Here is a 26,203-nt window from a genome sequence, read left to right on the forward strand (position 1 = left end):
CGGGCTTTTGTTAAAGTTTTGAGAACATACCTTCACTGACGAGTCAAGCAGTATATTGCTCCCTCCTACATAAATCTCATGAAGAGACCATGAGGGTAAAACCAGAGAGATTAGAGCCCACACAGAGGCATACCAACAATCTTTCTTTCCACGAACAAAACGAGACTGGAATAGAAGGGAGAACCGATAGACTGGAATAGAAGGGAGAACCGATAGAGGTACTCAAGGTACCCTCCATCACACACTGTTAGGTGGCTTGCAGAATATAGATGTAGATGTAGTTGTAGATGACCTGCTGAGGACCAGCTGTTTTATACAAAGACTAACAGTTGACCTTGGGTGTAAATAAATGGAACATATTGTGCATAAATTGATGAAGAAGTCTTCTACTGTTCATTTATACTATGGTGACAAACCACTGAAAACAGTAACTACCATAAAATACCTAGGAGTAACCACCCGGAGCGACCTTAAGTGGAATGCCCACATAAAACAAATAGTAAGAAAAGCAGATACCAGACTGAGATGCATTACGAGAATCTTAAGGAAATGTTATTTATCCATGAGAGAAACGCTTTACTAAACGCTTGTTTGCTATATGCTTGAGTATTATGCGTTGTCTGGGACCCTTACCAAGAAGGATTAATAGAAGTGATACAGAAGATCCAAAAACAGGTGTGCATCATATCAAGGTATTGTTTGGTTGTCACGAGCATTATGGAATGCTCGACGAACTCCAGTGGCAGACGCTTCAAGAGAGGTATTCTGCATCAGGGAGAGGTTTACCATTGAAATTTCGGGAATGTACATACAAAGAATAGTCGAGAAGTACATTACTTCCACCCAAATATGTTTCACGAAATCACCACGTTGAGAAATAGGGGAAATTAGACCTCATATGGTGCTTTACTGCCAATCATTCTTCGCATACACCATTTGTGAATGGAACTGGTATGTGGGGGAAAAGGTATAGGTACCAGAAGTACCTTTTGCTACATCCTGTAAGATGGCTTGTGGTTTTGTAGATGTAGATGTACAAGGACACACAATGTAAGTACTGGCTAGTTATGCTGTTTCCTTGTAAATTAGCAAAATTTGTGTTTTCATCTAATTAACTTTTTCTGTAAATTTCCGGTGAAAACTCTTTGGTTCTTAATATTCATAGAAAAGTGACCTTCTGTGCAACAGAATCATAAGATTGTCTTTAAAAATGTATTGTGTTACGAGGAGAAGAAGAAGAAGTAGAAGAAGAAGAAGAAGAAGAAGAAGAAGAAGAGGTAAATTCCTCCCATCCTTTGTTCTGAATCCCTTTCATCCTTGAATCTGAGTGATTTGCCCATAATTTCTAACCATTTCTAATCCATCCCTTTGAGGAAGAAACAAATGGTTCTTTTGTACTTTTATATCTGTCTGTGAGCGATACTGGCCTGCCATGCTGCCTCCTTATAGTATCACAGTTTTCTCAAGTCAGTTTTCCCTTTGATATAATCATTGTAGCAATTTAGTTTATTACCAATGCAAGATGCAACATGATCTTCCAGGTACCTCGCATGCTACTGCAAGAAATTGACAGTGCTTTCCAGTAAAAATATATTAAAGATGTTTAGATCACTGGCCATATTGACGTTCAGGATATAGAGTTCCAAGTACTTGCTGAAAGAAGCATTAAAAGCTAGAAAAAACTATATCTATTTCCTTCAGTTGGGAGGAATGAGGGATGGTCTGAGGAAGCAGGGTTGGAAAGGAGGGATAGTTCACTCAGACCTCAGGCTGAGACAGAGCCACCTGCTGTGAGTGTGAAGCAGAGGGTGTCATTTAACAGGTACTTGAAATTTCACCTGCTGATAGTTAATAATGGCCAGATACACAGTCTTACAGCACAATCTACGATAGATGACTAGGGGTATATTTTTCGGTGATTGCAGACTCGAGTAATCTCGTTTCCTGTACCCTGTATGTTTTAGACTAAATAAATGTTATATGACTCTCAGTTACCTGTTATGGTAGTTGACAAGTGCCAAAATAATATTACAATTGAATCTTTATCACATCTATACAACAAATCCATCTGAAGTGCAACTGTTCTGATAAAAGAAGAGTGCTGTTGCAGCTGCATGGAAGAGATCATTGTAATGATTCACAATCTTGCTTCTTGTCTGCATTTACAGGCACGGTGAAAGCTTTCCTAGAGTCTAACAAACTTGGTAAGTACAATGAAGAGGAAATGAAAAGACGTGAGGAAGAAAGGCGGCGTGAGGAAGAGGAAAATGAACGTTTAGCTAAAGCAGCGACTGTGGGTAGCCGTTGTGAGGTCAGTGTTCCAGGCAACCCAAAGCGCAGGGGCACCGTGATGTATGCAGGTATGGAAAAAATTGCATTTGTTGCTTAGAAAAACTAGGTACTGCACTGCACAATCTGTACTGTGTCAGATTCCAGAGCTTTGGTATAAAGGCACTGGTTGTTGATTTCCACACTCATTTCCTGATTTGTTGTTTCGCATTTCTTCATTCACATTTAATTAACTGCATATTATAGTACTGTCAAAGGAGAATAAGATAATTATAATTGGTATTTAAACATTATACTGTCATTTGAATGTAATATTTGATCTGACAACAAATGAATGGTTAGTACAACAAAAAACCAATCGAAAGTTGCAAATTTTACTTTTTTTGTTCACTTAGTGACTAGTTTCTGGCCAAGACCCATTTTCAAATCATTGTAACGCGGACAAAAATGATGTTTCCAAAGATATGAAAACCATGTCAAAAATTTGCATTGAAGTTACAACGCATACATTTTTGACATGGTTTTCACATCTTTGTAAATACCATTTTTTACTATGTTAAGATGATTTTAAAATGTGTCTCGCCCTGAAACTAGTCATCAAGTGAATAAAAAAAGTAAAATTTGCATCTTTGGAGCGGTTTTTCGTTGTACTGATGATTAACCAAAGTTGCTGACCCACAGCTATTCCAGCATGCTGGAAGTTTATAAAGCAGTGACTGTAGTATTCCATATTGCATAATTATTGTATGAAATGCACTATAATGTGTATTGTTCAGAATTGAGGTGCCCCCTCCCATCTTGTGCATGGTAGTAATTCTGCATGTATCAGATGTCCTGTTATGTATTATATTTTGAATATTAATAACTGCACTTCAATGTCCATCAGAACCTGATCTTCTCTATTATTTTCAAGGGAAATTTTTATGGCTGGTCCATAGTTGATAAAGCATTTATTTCATAACTAGACATTCCACAGCTAAGTCTGTTTTTAATTTTTTTCTTTCTTTCTTCGTTTGGGTCATCTAAGAACCGCACACCAATTTCGATGCTTCCTTCTTTGTTGTTGTTTTTTTCTTCCAATATTCTTTCATCTTTTCACCATGTATCCTTTTTCTCTCTTTGGACCATTTTGACCATGTCTTCTTCTCCCTCTTTCCTTGGAATCCTTCCATTTTTTAAACTTTCCTCTTGAAAATCTCTTTCTGTTGCATCTTTTTCACTTATGTTGTTTCTTTCCAGATCTTTCTTAACTTTTTGAATCCAGGCTATTGTTGACTTCTTGTCCAAAAGATATTTAAAAATCTGTTTGGTTAACCTGTTGCTGTTCATTCTGTATAAGTGTCAAAAAACAAAAAAAGAGAGAGAGCAGTCGCCTCTTTCGTAATGTTTCATTTATGTTTTCTGTGGTGCAATAAACTTCTTCATTGCTTCTTAATGTCCATGTCCCGGTATTTTTTAGTGTCCTGAGTATTTTTTGAATGATTTTTCTTTCTAGAACTTCAAGTTTGTGTAGTTTATCGTTCAGTACTATACATTCACTTGCATAAGGACATTCTGGTTTTACTATGTGCTGTAGTGCTGTATCTTCAAATTTTTAGACATACATCTTTTGTTGCAAACACTCCTTGTTTTCCATAAGCTCTCTCCATTTTTTGTACTCTTTCTTCTACAGCAAATTTTTCTAAACCATTTTCTTGGATAATTTCTCCCAAATATTTAAATTTATTTACCCTCTTTATCTGGCCAATATTTGCTGTGTGGGATTCCAGAGCATTTTTTATATTTGTCATAAATTTTGTTTCTTCTACAGATATTCTTAAACCTGCTTCTTTGGCTGTTTCTTCTAAGAGATTGATTTGTATTCCAGCACTTGTTAGGTTTTCAGAAAGAATGGCAAAATCATCCGCAAATGCTAAACAGTGAATATCAATACCTTTGTTTTTAGTTCCCAGTCTGATTGGTGATGGCTTCTGTTCTTTTAGTTTTTGTTTCCATGCTCTTACTATTTTCTCTAGTACACAGTTGCCTTATACCTGTTTTTATGTTGAATGCCTTCGATATTTCACACCGAAACCTTACTTTTGATTTGGTGTCTGTGAGTGTTTCACAAATAAGGTTTGCTAATTTAAATTTGATGCCAAATTCTCTGATCACTTTATCTAATGTTTCCCCATCAACTGAGTCAAATGCCTTTTTAAAATCTATAAATGTTACAACTATATCTTTGGAGTTTGTAAGTCTGTAATGAATTATGAACTTTAGGTTGAAAATCTGTTCTGAGCGAGATCTGCCCTTTCTAAATCCATTCTGATATTCCCCCAAATGGCTATCTAGTGTTGCTTCTTCCTTGTTTAGCAGTATTGTTGACAATATTTTATAACTCACTCGCAACAAAGATATACCTCTGTAGTTATTTACATTTTGCTTGTCACCTTTCTTGTGCAAGGGATGGATGATGCCACTTTCCAGTCTTCTGGTATCTTTTTAGTTTCCCATACTTTTTCAAACATGAGCTGAAAGTTAGTTACAGTTTTTATTTTATTTATTTATATTTGGTTCTCTGTGCCAGATTTTGGGATCACAGTCCTGTCCCCAAGCAGTCATTCCTGGAGTCAGCCAAGCTGTTAGGCTGCAATCCAGCATTATCTGTTGGCACGGCCAAACTAAATTGCATTGATGATAATTCTATTTATTTATTTACTTTTCTGTATTTGCAACTTGTTTAGGGGTTGCAACTCTATTGTCAAGCAGTCATTCCTGCCAGCAGCCAAGCCTTAGTCAAACTGTGACCGATAGAAAGATAGATTAAATAAATAAAATAAAACAAAAACAAAGGATAGCTGTGGAATGTCTGTTTCCAAAACAAACTCTTTACTTGTGGGATCAGTTCTTCGTAAAAAGACCACAGCAGACATTTTTTGCTTAACACAATCATAAGTCAATGCAATGTGGAGTGGATGCCTGATGTAGCAGTGAATGTTCTGTCTCCATCTTGAGGTGCTACTTGGAGCAAACATTCTGTGAATGTAAAGCAGATTTCCCATTCATCAAGCATTCTAACAGTAGCTGTCGTGAAGAAAAGTGTAATTGTCATATTTTTTATTTTGGACAGGTCAGGTTGACTTTAAGGATGGCTGGTGGATCGGTGTCAAGTATGATGAACCACTTGGCAAAAATGATGGCAGGTGAGTAATTTCCAATGATAATTTTTTCATGACTCCAGTTTCCCCTTTGATCCATTCACATCTGCATAGTAGCCAGATGAGCCAAATTGTGTGGGGGACAGAGGGGGTCTGGGTGGATAAGGCAAATGGAAATTGGAGAACCATGTAGGATCTTTTATTATCTCTCCTCTGAAGAGAAGACTAAATAAGAAAGAAAACTGTGTAATACTGGAGACCAAGAAGAAAACAGTTAATAAAAAAGTGTGGTTTACAATAACTCAGAAGTAAATTATTACACTCCTCAGGAATTTCCTGCTATCTTTGATAGGTTTGCTGCTCCTCACTGCTCCTTACGTCACCTCTGTTGGATACACATATGTGAGATGTGATCAGAAGGTAATGGGAACTTTTATAATTTCACTAACTTTTACATCCGATATTCAAAAAAAAATTTTTTATGTTGTTGGTTCACATGTTCCTGATGTATGTTTGCATTTTCAGCTGTTTTGAATATTTAGTTCATTGTTGACAGTCGAAAGGGTTTTTTGTGTTTTTGACTGCTCAGTGAATTTTTACTTTTACGAAAGATGGATCAAAGAATTTGCATTAAATTTCACTTGAAAAATGGAGTAACGTGCAGCACCACATTTTAAACGTTGACTGTGGCTTTTGGCAAATCAGTTATGAGTAAGGCAAGAGTTTATAAGTGGTATAAATGTTTCAAACACTGCTGAGATGACGTTGAGGACGACAACTGCCTTGGATATCCTACCACATCAGTTACTGACGAAAATGTGGAAGAAGTAAAGAAAATGTTTCTGAAAAATCACCAAATCACCATTGGAGAGGTTGCTGATGTTGGAATATCCTTTGGTTCATGCCAAACAACTTTTGGATGTTTTGCATGAAACATGTAGCAGCAAAGTGTGTCCCAAAATTGTTGAATTTCGACCAAAAATGTCATCATGTAGACATCGTTTAGGAATTGCAAAATGATGACAACAATGATCCAGAACTTCTAAAGAAGGTTATAACAGTGACAAAACGTGGGTATATGGATGTGACGTCGAAACCAAGACCCAATCGTCCTAATGGAAACTCACAATTAATAAAATATTCTGGGCTATTATGCCCTGGTCGAAACGATCCCATTTTAAAACCCGACGTTTCGCCCCCACTGTGGAGGACATTTTCAAGGGGGCTCGTAGCTTTGTTAAACGTCCGATTCATATCCTGGCTCAATTCCAGTCGTGAAAGTTTACATTTTCCAATGGAAACTGCTTGAAGAGCCAAGACTAAAAAGAATTCGACAAGTTCGATCACATGTCAAGATTCTTCTCACAGTATTCGTAAGTCACAATGGGATAGCGCATCATGAGTTCCACCCATATTGTCGTACGGTCCGTTAGGAGTACTACCTGGAAGTTACGCACTATTTGCATGAAGCAGTCTGAAGAAAACAACCAGAATTGTGGCAAAACCACTCCTGGAAGTTGCATCATGACAATGCTCCTGCCCACACCTCGATACTTGTTCATGACTTTTTGGCCAAAAAAAAAGGAGGGGGAGTGTGTGTGTGTGTGTGTGTGTGTGTGTGTGTGTGTGTGTGTGTGTGTCAGGGGGAGAGAGAGAGAGAGAGAGAGAGAGAGAGAGAGAGAGAGAAGGTGTTATGTGGCCTCAGCCACTGTATGTGCCAGACATGGGCCCCTGTGACTTCTTTCAATTCCAGTGTCTGAAGGGAACAAGAAAGTATGTTGTTTTGCCACCACTGAGAGATAAAAACAAAATCACTGAACGAACTGAACACTATACTGAAAAGTGATTTCCAAAAGTGCTTCTAAGATTGGAAAAAGTGCTGGCACAAGAGTATTGTATGAGAGGGGGATTACTTTGAAAAGAATGAAGTTGGTGTTGATGAATAAATGAAGATCCTTGAAAAAACACAAAAATTTCCATTACTTTTTGATCACATGTCATACATGACATGGAGGTAGTCACAACGCAGGAAGCTTTTCCTCCTTAGAAAGTTACCAAGTAGTAATCCTAATTTAGTCGTCCGAGTGATCAGCACGACTTACTGTCATGCGGAGAACCTAGGTTTAATTCCTGGTACTGCCAGGGATTTTTCCTTGATGGGAAGAGTGGATGGGGTGAACTCACCCTTGAGATCCAACTGAGGAGCTACTCAACTGATTATAATCGATCCAAGGTCGAGAAACCAAACATCGACCAAGAGAGTTGTATGCTGACCATATACCCTCCATACTGCATCCAATGATGTCACTGGCAGAGGATGACAAAGAGTGCAGCCAGGTCAATTGGACTGTTTCGGGCCAGAATGCAGAATTTTAGCTTTATCGTAATGATAATTTAGCCATACCAGATTAAGAAGCTATGCTACTTTTTACTAGCTGAGATTTTATGCCTCCATTCTGAGAATTTCGTGCATTCTTTACCAGCGCTTTATGAAAAGGTACATTATCTGGAAAGAAAACAATGCTGTATTCTGTTAATACTGGGATAAGTTTTGATGTGAACTTCTCATAAATATTTTGCTTCTCATCTTTTTAATTAAACTTAATTGCTTTAATTTACAATTATATGGAACATATTCACTAGAAATAATTCCTTATGCTTATTCCAATACATGAAGTTAAAGATATATATACACACTCCCTCCCTTCCTCTCTCTCTCTCTCGCTCTCTCTCTCTCTCTCGCTGAAGTACCAAATAAACTGGTATATGTATGCGTATTCAAATACAGAGATACATAAACATGCAGATTATGGCCCTGTGGTCACCAACACCTATGTAAGACAAGTGTCTGGTGCTTTTGTTACATTGGTTACTGCTACTACAATAGCAGGTTATTCAAGACTTGAGTGTGTTTGAATGTCGTGTTATAGTCAGCGCATGAGCGACAGGCCACAGCACCTCCGATGTAGTGACGAAGTGGGGATTGTCCCATACAACCATTTCACGAGGGTATTGTGAATAAGCATCAAATCTCTGACATCGTTGCAGCCGGAAAAAGATCTTCTAATTTATGTGTTGTTAATAACACCAGAATTACTTAGAAAGTTTACATTGAAATCACCACAGATTAATAATTTCTTCTTTTTGTCTGACAGACAGCATAATAGGGAGTCAAACTTTTTTATGAACAGCTCCCAGTTTCCTAATAGGGACCTGTACACTGTTCCTAATATCAATACTACATTATCTAGCTGAAGTTCACATGAACATACCTCAAAGTGCTGTTTTATGAAAATGGCAACTCCTCCTTTATTCATCCTAGATCTACAAGTGTAAGATGCTAAATTATACCCACTTATACTGACACTATCCATGCCCACAGTTACATGGTGTTCAGACAGACAGAGTATATCAATCTCATTCTTATTTGTGAGCTCATCTAAACACACTAATTGCTCATCTACTTTATTTTTTATTCCCCTGATATTTTAATGAGATAAGTTGATACTGCCCTTAGCTTTACCCCTATTTACTGTACATGAAGTTTCTTTTATTCTATTTATCTTGATTGTCATCTGTCTGGACTTTGGTTTTAACCTAAAAAACCTGTCTACCTGGACCCATTAACCACAGGGATCACGCCTTGTGTGACTGTGCACCCCCTTACAGTTTCTGCTAATAGAGAAGCTATTTTATTTTCCCCCATCCTTTTCAGGTGCAGGCCATGTGTAGTGTATCCCCACCTACCAATAGTATTTACTGGAACAACATTTATGTGAGATTTTGCCGGTGTCTGGAACATCCTGTTCAGCTCAGTGTTAACATGCCTTACAGCAGTGTTTATCCAGGGCTGATCATGGCACTGAGAGACCTCCTCAAACCCCACATTTATGTGCTCAGTTTCTGCTCCTATTTTATCCAGGTCACTCCTAATACTGTATCTTGGATTCATAGCCAGGCTGTTTCCTGCTCCCCAGTTATAATTACCTGATCTTTCTTCTCAAAGTCCCTGCATAGCTGACCTAAATTTTCTGTCACCTGGCTAAGGCTGGCACTTGGTTTCACAAAACTTGTGACCTGGTGCCCTGCACCTAATTTCTCCTGAAGCTGTAGGCCCACACCCCTCCCATGACTGCTGCCTATAAGCAGAATTCTTCTTTTCCTATTCTGGTTTGATACTGACCTGTCTTGAAACTTCCTGGCAGATTAAAACTGTGTGCCTGACCGAGACTCGAACTCGGGACCTTTGCCTTTCGCGGGCAAGTGCTCTACCATCTGAGCTTCTGTAAAGTTTGGAAGGTAGGAGACGAGGTACTGGCAGAAGTAAAGCTGTGAGTACCGGGCATGAGTCGTGCTTCGGTAGCTCAGATGGTAGAGCACTTGCCCGCGAAAGGCAAAGGTCCCGAGTTCGAGTCTCGGTCGGGCACACAGTTTTAATCTGCCAGGAAGTTTCATATCAGCGCACACTCCGCTGCAGAGTGAAAATCTCATTCTGACCTGTCTTGATTTCTTTAAGCTAATATTCTGCTTCAACCTACTTTCAACAACATCTTGATGAGGCCCTTCCTCCACTTCAGATAGCAAGCCAAACTGATTTACTAATTTAATTTCTGGAGTTTTTTCAAGTGTTTCCCTTTTTTGCCCTTTGCTTGCTACCTTTTCCCAGTCCCCAGTCTCTTTTTCCTCCCTTAACCTACATAATTCCAAGTTCGCATTTTCTAATTCAGCCTTAAGGGCACAAATTTTTGCCTCCTGTTCAGCGTATTTTCTGTCCTTTGTACATAACCTACACTGTCATGGAAGAGCCTCATTTTCTACGCTTGTTTCCTCACCGCTACATTCGCCCCAGTGAAACCATAACATACAGTCTACACTGAACACACCCTCTTTCAAATTTCTATGGCAACCACCTGCATTCATTCGTGTCCATTGTGAGTTCTGACAGACTTCGGCAGTTCCAGCAGGACAATGCGACTTTTCACGCATCCAGAATTGGTACAGAGTGGCTCCAGGAATACTCTTCTGAGTTTAAACACTTCTGCTGGCCACCAAGCTCCCCAGACATGAACGTTATTGAGCATATGTGGGATGCCTTTCAACATGCTGTTCAGAAGAGATCTCCACTCTTCGTACTCGCTCCGATTTATGGGCAGCCCTTAAGGATTCATGGTGTCAATTCCCTCCAACACTACTTCAGACATCAATTGAGCCCATGCCGCGTTGTGTTGCGGTACTTCTGCGTGGTTGCAGGGGCCTTACACAATATTAGGCACATGTACCAGTTTCTTTGGCTCTTCAGTGTATATTTCAGTTGATTATATGGCCACCTCCAGCTCAAGCACATGTAATGTCTGTCTGTAACATAACACAAAGCCACATCTGCGTCCAGTAATTTCTCATGCAAGAGATGGAACACAATAGAATAATGTAGGTAAAACATTTGGTGTGCAAGACCCTCTTTAGAAGATGACATTGATATACAATAATATGTATATAATCTCTTTGCAGCTGTAGCTTGACAACAATATACAGTATGTGACCCATTGAGTCTGGAAACATTCCTGAATGGGCCACGTACTGTTTGTTGTTGACAGGATTGTATTTGTAATATTGTGTATCAATGTGGTCTTGTAAGAAAGGTCTTGGACACCTTATATTTTACCTACATAGATTGTGTTCTGTCTCTAGTATGTGATATTGTGGCTTTGTCTGATGTTACAAACGCACTAGATGTGCGCTATTTGAAGATGACTAGATAATCAGCTGAAACTAGTAATCAGTTAAACTTATGCAGCTGCGACCTTGACTATTAAAAGATTTTGTTAATGTTTTTTCCTTCATAAAAACTTTTTAGATCACGTGTCTCCTCCATGGCTATGCCAGGAATTAACAAAACTATAACTGAATAGTTCCTTGGAAACAGTTATTTTCTGGTAACCTGCAGATTGAAAGTCAGTGTTCCATTCTGTACATGTTCCAGTTTATTCAATTTTATGATGCTGCTTTTACACTCCGCTGCAGAGTGAAAATCTCATTCTGGAAACATCCCCCAGGCTGTGGCTAAGCCATGTCTCCGCTATATCCTTTCTTTCAGGAGTGCTAGTTCTGCAAGGTTCGCAGGAGAGCTTCTGTAAAGTTTGGAAGGTAGGAGACGAGATACTGGCAGAAGTGAAGCTGTGAGTACCGGGCGTGAGTCGTGCTTCGGTAGCTCAGATGGTAGAGCACTTGCCCGCGAAAGGCAAAGGTCCCGAGTTCGAGTCTCGGTCGGGCACACAGTTTTAATCTGCCAGGAAGTTTCATATCAGCGCACACTCCGCTGCAGAGTGAAAATCTCATTCTGGAATGATTAAGTACTTTGTAAAGAAAGGTATGAAAGTAAATGACATTCATGCCAATTTCCAGAATGCACTGGGGGACTCTGTTCCTTCATATTCAACTGTTTCCTAGTGGGCAGATGAATGTAAATTTGGTCATGAGAGCTTAGATGATGATCTGCACAGTGGTCAGCCAAGATGTTTCACAACTCCAGAAATCATTGCAAAAATGCACAAAATGTTTGTGGCGGATCGTCGATTGAAAGTGTGTGAAATTGCTCATTCTTGACAGATGTCATCTGAAAGGGTATATCACATTTTAACTGAAGAATTAGAAATGAAAAAATTATCTGCAAGGTGGGTGCTGCGACTCCTGACGCTGGATCAGAAACACTTGTGCCGTCGCCATGGCAAAATTACACGAACTACGGTATGAATTGTTGCCACACCTGCCTTATTCACCTGGTATGGGTCTGTCAGACTTCCATCTCTTCCCAAAACTGAAAGTTTTTCTTGGTGGACGAAGATTCATTTCAAAGGAAGAATTTATAGCCGGAGTTGACAACTATTTTGCAGGCCTCCAGGAAACTCATTTTCGAGATGGGATGAAGGCACTGAAACATCGTTGGATCAAGTGCATTAATCTACAATTAGACTACATTTAAAAATAAAAAAAGTTTCAGTGATGTAAGTCCTTTTTTTCTGTTCTGTTCCGAGACCTTTTTGAAACCACTGTTGTATTATATATGCTTGCTCAGTGCTCAAGCAATATGGCTTTCAGGCATATGGTTACTTTATGACATATATTTGTTTTTGTCTCCTGTATCAGACCTGTTGGTTTGGGCACTGAATTTTTGAATGCCCTGTATAGATGTTCCACTTTATTTAATTTTGTCATGTAACATGAACATATTCTGTTGAGAAGCTTAACTTACATTTAAATAGTTTAGGCATTGTGATAAAAAAAAATAGTTAAAGGTAACAAAATTATGAATGGTTGCCTGTAGAGTTCAGTTGAGAGTCCCCTTCCATATTTGATTTGTGCACATTGAGTTGTTATCAAAAAGCACACAGATGATACAGTGATCTCTGAAACGGTCATAAGACACACACACACACACACACACACACACACACACACACACACACACACACACAAACTGTGGCGATGCGGTTCCTTCCGTCCCTTTACGACGAATCTGCACCTACCTGTGAACATTGTCTCAGCATACCATCAGTAGGGAAGCCAAGCGAAACCTACTGTACTTCGACGTGAACCAGGCTGCAATTAAAGTTACTAATCTGTGTTTCGGGAGAAAGTTTTCACATGAAATGAAAGGTTGGAAATTTTGTCCTTAATTAGTATATTCTGAAACTTAAGTGAACAAGTATCACTGCCAAGCCCGTGCTAGTCATAACAAAGTCACTCACAATCCCTTTCACTCACGTTAGCAAGTTTATGGTGTTGCATTTCCTGAAAACGTAATAGCTACAAAAATACGGATTGTTTTTGATTGAGAATGTTCGCCAAATATTAAGTCTGACGGTACCTAATGCAGTCACAGTTTTTAGCCACTGACCTGCTCAATATGCCACGCAGAATTTATGTCTTGTCTCATCACAAAATTCACTTAAAAATTCCGAAATTTCTACACACCCATCGGAATAATTATGCCATCACTTTACCTCACTTTTGATGTATGAAACAGTGCTAGATCCGGCAACTTATCATTTCCATCGGAACTACTACTACACACGTCCGAACTGTTTCATGGCTAGGCTCCGACTCCTCTCTAGAATACTAGAGAGAATACTAGAAGTCTTCTCTACCAGCAGAGAAAGGTGCGCGAAGAATACTGCTTTACCATTGGTCAGTTTACTCAACAGCCAATAGCAAAACAACATTCTCCCACATCAGTCTGTGCTTTTCATCAATATCCAATCGCAAAATAATAAACCTAATGACTGCACTTTTTACCGACATAACTATCTAATATGCTGAAGTTTTGTTCATGCATAAAGTTATTTACTATTGTTATTTATACCTGAATTAACTTTCTTTTTACCATAAACTTACTTTACAAATCTATTCTACAAAAATCTCCTTTGTCCACATCCATACTTCTTCGAAATGTTCCCACACTAAACACCACTACATAACACGTTAAACTATTATCTTCATATTAACCTTAAACCACACTCACACATCATTCATACTGCTAAAGCACATTTATAACATTTTACATACACAAAAAGCCATAATAACACTTTATGAAAATACTAGAACAGTTTATGAAAAACATTCTATTACTTTAGTGCACTCTAGTGGGCACAGTCGAAACTAAATCAGTCCCGTATCCAATATTGTCCTCTATTGGCTGATACATAAACTATGTGCGCATCCAGTCTCGCATCACTATTTGTCACTATCCAGCTCTGAGACACATCTTCCACTTCACCGCCTCCAAGGCAGGATTGGTATACGGCGCTACGCCTCAAAACACACACACGACTATCTGGCCTATTGTAGTGCGTGGTCAAGTCGGTTATAAAAAAAATGGATAGGTCACACTCCTATAAATTCTCTCTTGTGACTCCAGCTGTACCATTGAAAGCACCATTTTTAATACCAAAACCCTATTTTATCATTATTTTCTGACTTCTTATGTATTACATGCTAGTTATAACGGTTTGTCATGTACATGCTGTGCCCAAAAAAATTATTACACAAAACATAAAATCATATGCATTGTAATGCATGAACGTGTGATTACACGCATGTGAAAATCCTGGCCTAATAAAAATATATGAAACTTACAGATTTGAGATTTTATAAAAAGTCTTTGATAGATGACTGTTTTCCTCCTGTAGCCCTCTTATGTGCTGCAGTATCCCTCTGCTTACACAAACAGATGATATCATCTGGCATTGCTTCCTCCTGCTCACAAACCTGCTGCAGCATTGCCTCAGTTGCCTTGAATCCTTCCGAATGTGGGATGAAATTTCTCCTGTCATCTACAAATTTGCATCTTCCTCTTCTGTGACTTCCCAATGCATCACCATTTTCACAATATCATTGTCTGTTAGTTCATCAACTTCATTATTTGCCATCCATTTTGTGACACCCTCTGTATCGACATCCTGACAGACCGGTACATTTTTGAGCAATGAAACAATCTCATTGTTTCCATCTTTGACTTCAGTTTAACACTTGGATTCAAAATTAAAGTATCCACTTTCATGGTGTAAAAGAATTTTCCAAGACCTTACAACTGATATGTTTAGAATCTTTTCCCATGCTTCAGCCAACCACCTGAAGATATCTCGCAAGTTAGTCCTCTTGAGAATGAGTACGCAGTCTTCATTATCACCATTCACTGCTATCAACAAACTGAGAAGATGGTGGTGATATTTCTTCTTTAGCATTTCAAGGATCCCCTGGTCCATTGGCTGACAAAGAACAGTCACATTTGGTGGTAAAAGTAATGCTCTTGTATCTCCATTTGTGAGTTCATCACTGGCAGTACGTGAAGGTGCATTATCAAGAAGCAGCAGAGCTTTCTTCTATAAATTGTCTTTCAGATATTTCTCTATAACTAGTAAGAATTTATTTTGGAACCAGATTTTAACGTTTTCTGAATTTGTCGATGCTTTCTTTTGAGTTTAATGCAAGGGAAGTGGTTACTGATTTTCAGGCTTTTGAAGTCATCATACAATATGCGTTAGATGAGTATGTGCCAAGCAAGATCGTAAGAGATGGAAAAGAGCCACCATGGTACAACAACGAAGTTAGAAAACTGCTGCGGAAGCAAAGGGAACTTCACAGCAAACATAAACATAGCCAAAGCCTTGCAGACAAACAAAAATTATGCGAAGCGAAATGTAGTGTGAGGAGGGCTATGTGAGAGGCGTTCAATGAATTCGAAAGTAAAGTTCTATGTACTGACTTGGCAAAAAATCCTAAGAAATTTTTGTCTTATGTCAAAGCAGTAGGTGGATCAAAACAAAATGTCCAGACACTCTGTGACCAAAATGGTATTGAAACAGAGGATGACAGACTGAAGGCCGAAATACTAAATGTCTTTTTCCAAAGCTGTTTCACAGAGGAAGACTGCACTGTAGTTCCTTCTCTAGACCGAGCGAGGTGGCGCAGTGGTTAGCACACTGGACTCGCATTCGGGAGGACGACGGTTCAATCCCGTCTCCAGCCACCCTGATTTAGGTTTTCCGTGATTCCCCTAAATCGTTTCAGGCAAATGCCAGGATGGTTCCTTTGAAAGGGCACGGCCGATTTCCTTCCCAATCCTTCCCTAACCCGAGCTTGCGCTCCGTCTCTAATGACCTCGTTGTCGACGGGACATTAAACTCTAACCACCACCACCACCACCTTCTCTAGATTGTCGCACAGATGACGAAATGGTAGATATCAAAATAGACGACAGAGGGATAGAGAAACAACTAAAATCGCTCAAAAGAGGAAAGGCCACTGGACCTGATGGGATACCATTTCGATTTTACGCAGAGTACGCGAAGGAACTTGCCCCCCTTGTTGCAGTGGTGTACCGTAGGTCTCTAGAAGAGCGTAGCGTTCCAAAGGATTGGAAAAGGGCACACATCATACCCGTTTTCAAGAAGGGACGTCAAACAGATGTGCAGAACTATAGACCTATATCTCTAACATCTATCAGTTGTAGAATTTTGGAACACATATTATGTTTGAGTATAAAGACTTTTCTGGAGACTAGAAATCTACTCTGTAGGAATCATCATGGGTTTCGAAAAAGACGATCGTGTGAAACCCATCTAGCGCTATTCGTCCACGAGACTCAGACAGCCATAGACACGGGTTCCCAGGTAGATGCCATGTTTCTTGACTCCCGCAGGGCGTTCGATACAGTTCCCTACAGTTGTTTAATGAACAAAGTAAGAGCATATGGACTATCAGACTAATTGTGTGATTGGATTGAAGAGTTCCTAGATAGCAGAACGCAGCATGTCATTCTCAATGGAGAGAAGTCTTCCGAAGTAAGAGTGATTTCAGGTGTGCCGCAGGGGAGTGACGTAGGACCGTTGATATTCACAATATACATAAATGACCTTGTGGATGACATCGGAAGTTCACTGAGGCTTTTTGCGGATGATGCTGTGGTATATCAAGAGGTTGTAACAATGGAAAATTGTACTGAAATGCTGGAGGATCTGCAGCGAATTGATGCATGGTGCAGGGAATGGGAATTGAATCTCAATGTAGACAAGTGTAATGTGCTGCAAATACATAGAAAGAAAGATCCCTTATCATTTAGCTACAATATAGCAGGTCAGCAACTGGAAGCAGTTAATTCCATAATTATCTGGGAGTAGGCATTAGGAGTGATATAAAATGGAATGATCATATAAAGTTGATCGTCGGTAAAGCAGATGCCAGACTGTGATTCATTGGCAGAATCCTAAGGAAATGCAATCCGAAAACAAAGGAAGTAGGTTACAGTGTGCTTGTTCACCCACTGCTTGAATACTGCTCAGCAGTGTGGGATCGGTACCAGATAGGATTGATAGAAGAGATAGAGAAGAAGATAGGATTGATAGAAGAGATAGAGAAGATCCAATGGAGAGCAGCGCACTTCGTTACAGGATCATTTAGTAGTCGCGAAAGCGTTACGGAGATGATAGATAAACTCCAGTGGAAGACTTTGCAGGAGAGATGCTCAGTAGCTCGGTACGGACTTTTGTTGAAGTTTCGAGAAGATACCTTCACCGAGGAGTCAAGCAGTATATTGCTCCCCCTTACGTATATCTCATGAAGAGACCATGAGGATAAAATCAGAGAGATTAGAGCCCACACAGAGGCATACTGACAATCCTTCTTTCCACGAACAATAAGCGAGACTGGAATAGAAGGGAGAACCGATAGAGGTACTCAAGGTACCCTCCACCACACACCGTCAGGTGGGTTGCGTAGTATGGATGTAGCTGTAGATGTAGGCTTCCATGATCTCGCTTGCAATGAAAGTCTAGGTTTGAAGTAGCCATTTGCATTATTGCAAGGCAGTACATATGGTAACTTGTTCTTTACTTTTCTTGTATACACGTGGCACAGCTTACTGTTTTGAACAAAGCTTTTCTGTAGGGAGCATCTTGTAATTTAAACCACTCACATCGCAATTGTATTACGGTTCACAAAAAATTCCCTCCTCATCAATTAAGTTTGAAAGAAAGTCTTTAAGCATTGGCACAGCCTCTTTATCAGCAGATAAAACCTCTCCAGTAATGGCAATCAAGTGAATATCAGATCATTTTTTCCACTGATCCAACTATCCATCACTCGCAGTAAGTTCTAAATCTTCTGTTTCTATTTGCCACAGAAATTACAATGCTTTTTCCTGCAACATCAGCTCAGTAAATGGACAAACGTTTTCCTCCTAAATGTTCATGTCACAAAAATTGAATTGAATTGAATTTTATTTGATCCTGTAAGATTACATTGTGTACAGTAAATGTACCTGTAATATAGGACGTGTCAAAGTAGTAACATTCATTATCACTTATTTTTCTACCCCTTTAGCTTACATTTTTACATAATTGATAATGAATAACAATATATACAAATTTAATGGCATAAGTATTCTGCAACATTGTAAAACTCTTTTTCAATGAGATTGTCTTTAAGTTTCTTTGGAAAGTCATTGTCAAGTACACTATCTTGCAGGTTTTTAAGCAGACTTCTTAATAGTCTGATACCAGAGTGCTGGGGTCCTTTTTCTAGCATTGCCACTCAGTGGGATGTGCTCCATACTTCATTCTTCCTTCTTGTATTGTGGGTGTGTACACTAGCATTTGTAATCCAGTCGTCACTACCTTTTGTGATGTACATTATTGTTTTGTATATATACAACAATGAAAAAGTTAAGGTACTTGAAACAGCTTCTGCACGTTTCAGAGGTCTTTCTTCTTAAAATGGTCCTAATTGCTCTTGTTTGTCTGAGTTTCCCCACACAGTCACTCCATACTGTAAGTATGGTTCAAAGTCCATGATACACTGTACACAGAAGGTTCTTGTTTGAATACTGTGATAGCTGCATCATTAAGAATATGACAGAGCTCATTTTCTTACAGACATTATTAATATGTTTTTTCCATTTCAGTTCATTATCCCCAAGAATACCTAAGAATCTAGCAGATTCTACTTCTTCCAGCCTTGTTCCATCAGCCTCTAAATCCACGTCTACAGCCTTCTCCTTGTTTTTAAACACTGCATACATATGTAGGAGAGTACATGTTGAGTCAATGTTGAAGTCTCCACATATAATAAGGTTTCTCTTCATATTCATTCTCGGTAAGCTAGCAATTTTTTTCAGAAAGATGCTAATATTGCCACATGGTGATCTGTACACACAAAACACTTGAAAATCCTCTGTCACTATACCAGTAACTTGGAGGTCTTTTTCTGTAGCTATGGGCAATTTAGCAGCTTCACTGTTTACATTCTTAGTGCTGTATGTCACCACCTTCCATTTATATTTATCTTCCAGTATTTAGCTTACAGAGTTTACTGAGACATCAATGGGAACAGTTGAAATGATGTTGTTTTTAAAGACCGATCGTTCACTCATATTTTCGCGATCTTCTTGCTTTTCCGTTTGATGGTTTTTGCACACACAGGACTTCTTTTCTTGTATTAATGTATCTTTTTCTTTCTTGATGGTCGAAAGTTCGGTTTTTAATACCTCAGTGTCACTTTATAGTTTCATTTTTTGTATCAACTGCACTTACAAGATTGGCCGTTTCGTCACATAAACAACCGTGACATGTCCACGGAAAATCATCGCTGATGAATTTTAGATTTACTTTCACACACCTTTCGTGTAAGCAGTAGTTTCATTTGTTACACAGAATACCCTTCATCACACGCTTTTCACATTCTCTAAACAAAGAACTGTTCATTTTTTGCCTTTCTAGCGAGAGAGAAGCATCACTACACTTTCCTATTGGCACCATCTCAAACTTCCTCAACTTCAAACCATGGAAAATCCAGAATGGAATTTAACAATATTACAAAAAGGATAGTTGCTACTCACCATATAGCGGCGATGCTGAGTTGCAGATAGGCATAACAAAAAGACTGTCACAAAATGAGGTTTCCGCCGACAATGCCTTTGTTGAACACACACACACACACACACACACACACACACACGCGTCACACATAGATGACCACAGCTTCCAGCAGTTGAAGCCAGACTATGGGTTGCAGTGCATGAAGGGAGAGGCAATTGGATGGGGGTAAGGAGGAGGCTGGGTCAGAGAGGGGGAGGGATAGCAGGGTAGGGGTGGGTGACTGTAAAGTACTGCTAGTGGGAGCGTGCAGGGTCGAGGTGGAGAGAGAGTAGGGCAGCTAGGTGCAGTCAGGAGGTCATATGGAGGGCAGAGGATAGAGGGTGGGTAGTGGAAAAGGTAAGAAATAAAGAGACTGGATGTGCTGATGGAATAGAGGGCTGTGTAGTGCTGAAATGGGAACAGGAAAGGGACTAGATGGATGGTAAGGACAATGACCAGTGAAGATTGAGAGGCCAGGAGGGTTACGAAATGTACAATAAATTGCAGGGAGAGTTCCCACTTGTGCAATTCAGAAAAGGAAGGATCCAGATAGCACAGGCTGTGAAGCAGTCATTGAAATGAAGAATGTCATGTTGGGAAGCGCACTTAGCAACAGGGTGGTCCAGTTGTTTCTTGACCACAGCTTGTCAGTGGCCATTCATGCTGCTCTGTGGCTGGACAGCGGGACTTTGGGAAAAAAATGGAAATGATCATATGGCGTCAGTGGCCAGGAGTTCACAGGTGGCAAGTGGGACTTTGGGAGGTGGTGGGTGATCAAGTATGGGAGATTTGTTTTTATACAAAGTTGGGAGGATAATTATGGTCCGTAAAGGCCTCATTTAGACACTCGGTATGTTTCGAAAGGGGACTGCTCGACACTGCAGATGCGATGGCCATGGGTGGCTAGATTGTATCGAAGGAACTTCTCGGTGTGGAATGGGTGGCAGCTGTTGAAGTAGAGGAATTGTTGGTGGTGGTAGGTTTGATATGGACAGAGATACTGATGTAGCCATCTTTGAGGTGGAGGTCAAAATTGGGGAAGGTGGCTTGTTGGATTGAGTAAGACCAGACGTGAGTGCCCACCCGGTTAGCTGTGCAGTCTCACGCACTGCTTTGCAGGTGGGAAGGTGTGACAGTTCCTAGCACTAATCTGAATGGCAGATTAGTGTCGAGGTCCAGTGTGCCAGCCAGTCTGTAGATGGTTTTTAAGGCGGTTTTCCATCTGCCTCGGCGAATGTGGGCTGGTTCACCTTATTCTGCCTCAGTACAACATGAGGTGTGTTTTTTAAGTAAGTGCCATTTTGAAATTGAAAAAAGACATGCTAAGATATCTCAATAATTTTATTTTTACATGAAGACCTGTACCTTAATCTACACACTGACGCCATTATAGTCTGATTCTTCCTTGTTTATGTTGTGAACTGAGTGTTTAAGATGCCTCCGATAATCGAGAGTCCCACCGACTGTGAAGTACGGGCTGTTATAAGATTTCCTAGTGCTAAAGGCCTAAAAGCGGTCGATATTCATCGTGAGATCTGTGCAGTTTACGGAGAAAACATTATGAGTGATGGAATGGTTAGAAAGTGGGTGAGAGCATTTAAAGATGGCCACACAAATGTGCATGATGAACAACGGAGTGGGTGTCCTTCGGTCGTTAATGAAAGTTTGGTGCAGGAAGTGCACGATAAGGTGAGAGAAAACAGACGCTTCACAATTTCTTCCTTGCTGGATGACTTTCCTAATATTTCTTGTAGTGTTTTGTATGGCAGTGTGACCGAGCACTTGAATTACCGAAAATTGTGTGCACGTTGGGTACTGAAAATGTTGATGGATGTGCACAAAACCAACTGTTTAGACAGTGCATTGACTTTCCTTGAGCGGTACCACGACGACGGTGATGATTTCTTAAGGCAAATTGTTACGCGCGATGAAACATGGGTGGCCTAAGTCGCACCAGAATCAAAGCAACAGTCCATGGAAGTTGAGCAAGGACATCGTTTTGCTGCAAGACAATGCCCATTCGCATGTGGCGAATCAGACCAAAGATCTCATCACATCTTTTCGATGGGAAACTCTAGATCATCCTCCGTACAGCCCCGATCTTGCACCAAATGACTACCATCTGTTCCTGCACTTGAAGAAACACCTGGGCAGTCAGCATCTTCAAGACGATGACGAAGTCAAAGCAGTGGTGATGCAGTGGTTAACAAGTCAGGCAGCAGTCTTCTATGATGAGGGTATTCAAAAACTGGTACAACGTTATGACAAGTGCATCAATATTGACAGAAATTCTGTAGAAAAGTAGATTAAGGTACAGGCTTTCATGCAAAAATAAAATTATTTAGATATCTTAGCACGTCTTTTTTAAATTTCAAAACGGTACTTACTTAAAAAACATTCCTCATATGTCTCCACGTATACGCACACCATAATTACTCTACCATGCAAACATTTAGGGTTACACTCGTCTGGGTTTGGTGTGGGGTGAGTGGACTGCTGTAGCCTGTTGCAGGGTTTTGAACCACTGAGGGCCATGGCGGGGACAAAGCCTCTCCGTCGTTTCTAGGTCCCCAGTTCAATACAATACAATACAAGACCAGGTGAAGCAAATGGGAGAGAAGGTGTTGAGGTTATGGGGGTATGTGGATAGGGTGTCGTCACTCTTGATCCAGATCACGAAGATGTCATCATTTAATCTGAACCAGGTGAGTGGTTTAGGATTCTAGGTGTGTAATAAGGATTCCTGTAAATGGTCCATGAACAGGGTGGCATAGGGTGGTGCCATGCTTGTGCCCATAGCCATACCCCAGATTTGTTTGTAGGTAATGCCTTCAAAGGAATGTAATTGTGGGTGAGCGTATAGTTGCTCATGGCAAGTAGGAAGGAGGTTGTTGGTTTGGAATCTGTCGGGCATTGGGAAAGGTTGTGTTCAATAATGGTAAGGCCATGGGCATTAGGGATGTTAGTGTAGAGGTAGGTGACATCAATAGTGATGAGCAGGGCACCGTATGGTAAAGGAACAGGAACCATGGAGAGTTGGTGGAGGAAATGTTGGTCTCTTTTAGGTAGGAGGGTAGATTGCAGGTAATAGGCTGAAGGTGTTGGTCTATGAGACCAGAGATTTTCTCAGTGGGGACACAGCAATTGGCCACAATGGGGAATTGTGGGTGGTTGACTTTAGGAAGCATGTAGAAGGTAGGAATGCAGGGAGTTGTAGGGGTGAGGAGAGAGACGGACTCTGGGGAGAGGTTCAGGGATTGGCCTAAGGGACTGTAGATACTGCTGAATTTCTGGAATGGGGCCACTGTGGCAGGGTTTGTAGGTGGATGAATCTGACAGCTGGTGGAGTCATTCTGCCAGGTAGTATTTGCAGTTCTAAATAACAGTGATGGAGGCTTTATCAGCAGGTAGTATTATAACGTTGGGATCAGTATTCAATTCAATGACTCCTTCAGAGCCTGTGCCGTCTGGATCCTTGCCACCAATACTGGCTTTTCTGAATTCTGCAATGTATCCTATGTTCCCATAACCCTCCTGGTCTCTCAATCTTCTTTAGTCATTGTCCTTACACAGCTAGTCAGTTCCCTGTTCCCATTTCAGCACTAGAATACCCTCTATTCCACCAACACACCCAGCTCTTTACTTATCTCCTTTTCCACTACCTCCTCTCCCCCCTGCTATCCATCTAACCATCTGAGTGCACCAAGCTGCCCTACCCTCTCTCCACGTCGCCCCTGCACGCTCCCACTAGCAGCACTTTACCATCCTCCACCCCTATGCTGATATCCCTTCCCCTCCCCACTGCAGCCTCCTCATAACCCCCTTCCGGTTGCCTCTCTCATCATGTGCTGCTGCTCTTAGTCTGGCTTCAACTGCCAGACTGTATGTGTGAGATGCATTTGTGTGTGTGAGTTGCATTTGTGTGTGTGTGTGTGTGTGTGTGTGTGTGTGTGTGTGTGTGTGTGTGTGTGTGTGTGTGTGTTCGACAAAGACCTTGTTGGCTGAAAGCTCATTTTGTGACAAGTCTTGTTGTGCCTATCTGCAACTCAGCATCTTTGCTGTATGGTCAGTAGCTTTCTCAGGTTCTTTATGTTTACCTTTCAGCATTGTCTTCCTTACTTTTATTCCACTTCCACTAGCCTGGGGAGCACGCCACTTTTCAGTTTCTGCTTAATTTTTCTTCCAATCTCCAGCAGAACCTTTTACAACCCTAACTCCGAAGCAATAGTTTTGGCTGCTACTCCGGAATCCAGTCACATTACAGCACGTAGTTTCTGGTCCATAGTCAATACAAGTTTTTCTTTATCATCCACTTTGGACTCTGTAATTAAAACACAAAGGACTGCACAAAATAATTATTTATCAATGCACACACTTTTGACATCTGATGAAGAATGCAGGGTTGCCAGCAGAGCTCCTCTCAGTGTCTCTTCATCAGTGTTTGTGATCAGTGGAAGAGAGCTTCTAAGTATCATTTGTTGAAGAGTGGTTACGGTAACTTGTTCACTATTAACAATAAGGTATAGTTGTGATTTCAGATGTGGTAGAAGCAAAAGAGATGTATAAAAGATTTTGAAATGTAGCTGGTGCCTGCTTGCTAAAGCTTTGGAAAAGTACAGTACATAAAATAAACTAATTCTCATTTTATCACAGTGAAGTATTATCATGATATTAATTAAGCAAGCCGGGTAGGACAAAGGCAGGATAGACCCTAGCTGAATAGTTGAGAGTCTTCTGTACATATATGAATTTTCCTCAGGTGAGCAGTTTTAGATTTAGACAAAAAAAAGTTTTCTATTTTGGATACTGGGACAGCTACACTCATTTGTTTCTCTTCAGAGTGCTGTTTCCAGAGTTTTTAATCGTGATTATTGCACTATGCCCATGGAAATAACAGTCACATTGTACATACTTTATGTCCAGCTTCTGCTGCTTTGTGTTGTGGCATTCCTTTTTGTCAGCAGCATGTGTACAGCTCAGTACTGTTGATACACTCTATAATACAATGCTGGAAAGTTGTAGTTGACATACATTCAACGGAATAACTAGAGGTAACCACTCACTTTGTTGCTGAGCTGTAGACAGGCACCTAAACAAAATTGAATTCATAGCTAATCTTTTAGAAAATGTAACTCCATGGAGCTACATAATTTCTTGGAGGTAACACGTGTGTATGTGTTGTGTGTGTGAAGGCTGGACATTGTCCAAACGCTTAGTCAACATACAGATACAGTCTTGTTTATGTGACTTATTTACCATTGAGTGCTTTAGCTATACTGTGTAGTGAGTGACAGTATTTACTCCTTCCATTGTTTGATGCAGTCTTTGCATAGCTTATACTGCATAACCAAGGCACAAGTTTCTACTTCAGAATTGCAGTAATTCACGTGGTCTAACTTGATTTCCATTTCCTACTAGATTAACTGTGTTATTTGCATCCTTTGACATTGAATTAACTTCCACAGATGTATAAGTTTAGCACATAGGTCTGACAGTAATTATACTGATTTTTAAAAGGATAATTTAATGTAAGATTCCTTTCTTTCTAGTGTGAATGGCAAGAGGTATTTCGAATGCCAGCCAAAGTATGGAGGATTTGTGAAACCAGTACATGTTACAGTCGGAGATTTCCCAGAGGAAAATTATGATCTGGATGAAGAACTGTAATATATTGGAAACATTCTATTAATGGTGGGATTGCTTGAAACAAGGCTGAAGCACAGTGCACATTTAAAGACACTGTTGTAAATATTTTTTACATTAATGAGCTGTTTTGTTAATTTTTGTTGCTTCCTTTAACTAATCACACTTAATTTAATATTCATGTGCCTAACAAATGACATGTTTGTGCACAACACAACATGTGATATTAAAAATAATTGGAACATTCCACTTACAATCTCTGGATTGCTGTTCATTTGCAGCCAGGCTAAGACTTGCAAGAAAAGACATTGAGACTGCTAAATTCGTGTGCTGCCTGATAACTTTTCATTTGTAAAATGCACATTTATTGATTAATACAGAAAACAAATTCAACTGTGTTTTCAATTTCTTGTGATGCAGTATTTGAATAATTCATTTTTGATCACAGGGATTGCTGTATGAAGGATTCAAAGGTATAGTGGCAGTGACAACTGAGAGATAAACTTACAATTGCTTTACTGTGTAACAGTAGAATAATGCAGTAACTGAAGATATTGTTCACTGAAATTCATATTATTATCACAATAACAATCATTTTAAAATAAGAAAAGAGCTTCAATGCCACAGGCCATTCATTACTGGTGCCATTATTAATACTATTGTCATTGTCGTTATATATTTATTTGTTTACATGTCACATTCTGTAGGACCAAATTGAGGAGC

At 39.9% G+C, this 26,203-nt stretch overlaps 1 protein-coding gene across 1 annotated transcript in view; it reads left to right on the top strand.

Annotated features, from left to right (window-relative positions):
- The window catches only part of LOC124804762 (tubulin-folding cofactor B), a 57,598-nt gene extending 31,725 nt beyond the window's left edge, over positions 1–25,873 (top strand). Inside the window, exons 4-6 of the mRNA XM_047265072.1 lie at positions 2,169–2,360; positions 5,402–5,474; positions 25,387–25,873. Coding sequence (XP_047121028.1) covers positions 2,169–2,360; positions 5,402–5,474; positions 25,387–25,504 — 383 coding nt within the window. The 3' untranslated portion in view covers positions 25,505–25,873. The remainder of the gene's footprint in view (positions 1–2,168; positions 2,361–5,401; positions 5,475–25,386) is intronic.
- The last annotated feature ends 330 nt before the right edge of the window (positions 25,874–26,203 follow it).

Source organism: Schistocerca piceifrons, chromosome 7 (genome assembly GCF_021461385.2).
Source record: "Schistocerca piceifrons isolate TAMUIC-IGC-003096 chromosome 7, iqSchPice1.1, whole genome shotgun sequence".
In the NCBI taxonomy this organism is placed as follows: domain Eukaryota; kingdom Metazoa; phylum Arthropoda; class Insecta; order Orthoptera; family Acrididae; genus Schistocerca; species Schistocerca piceifrons.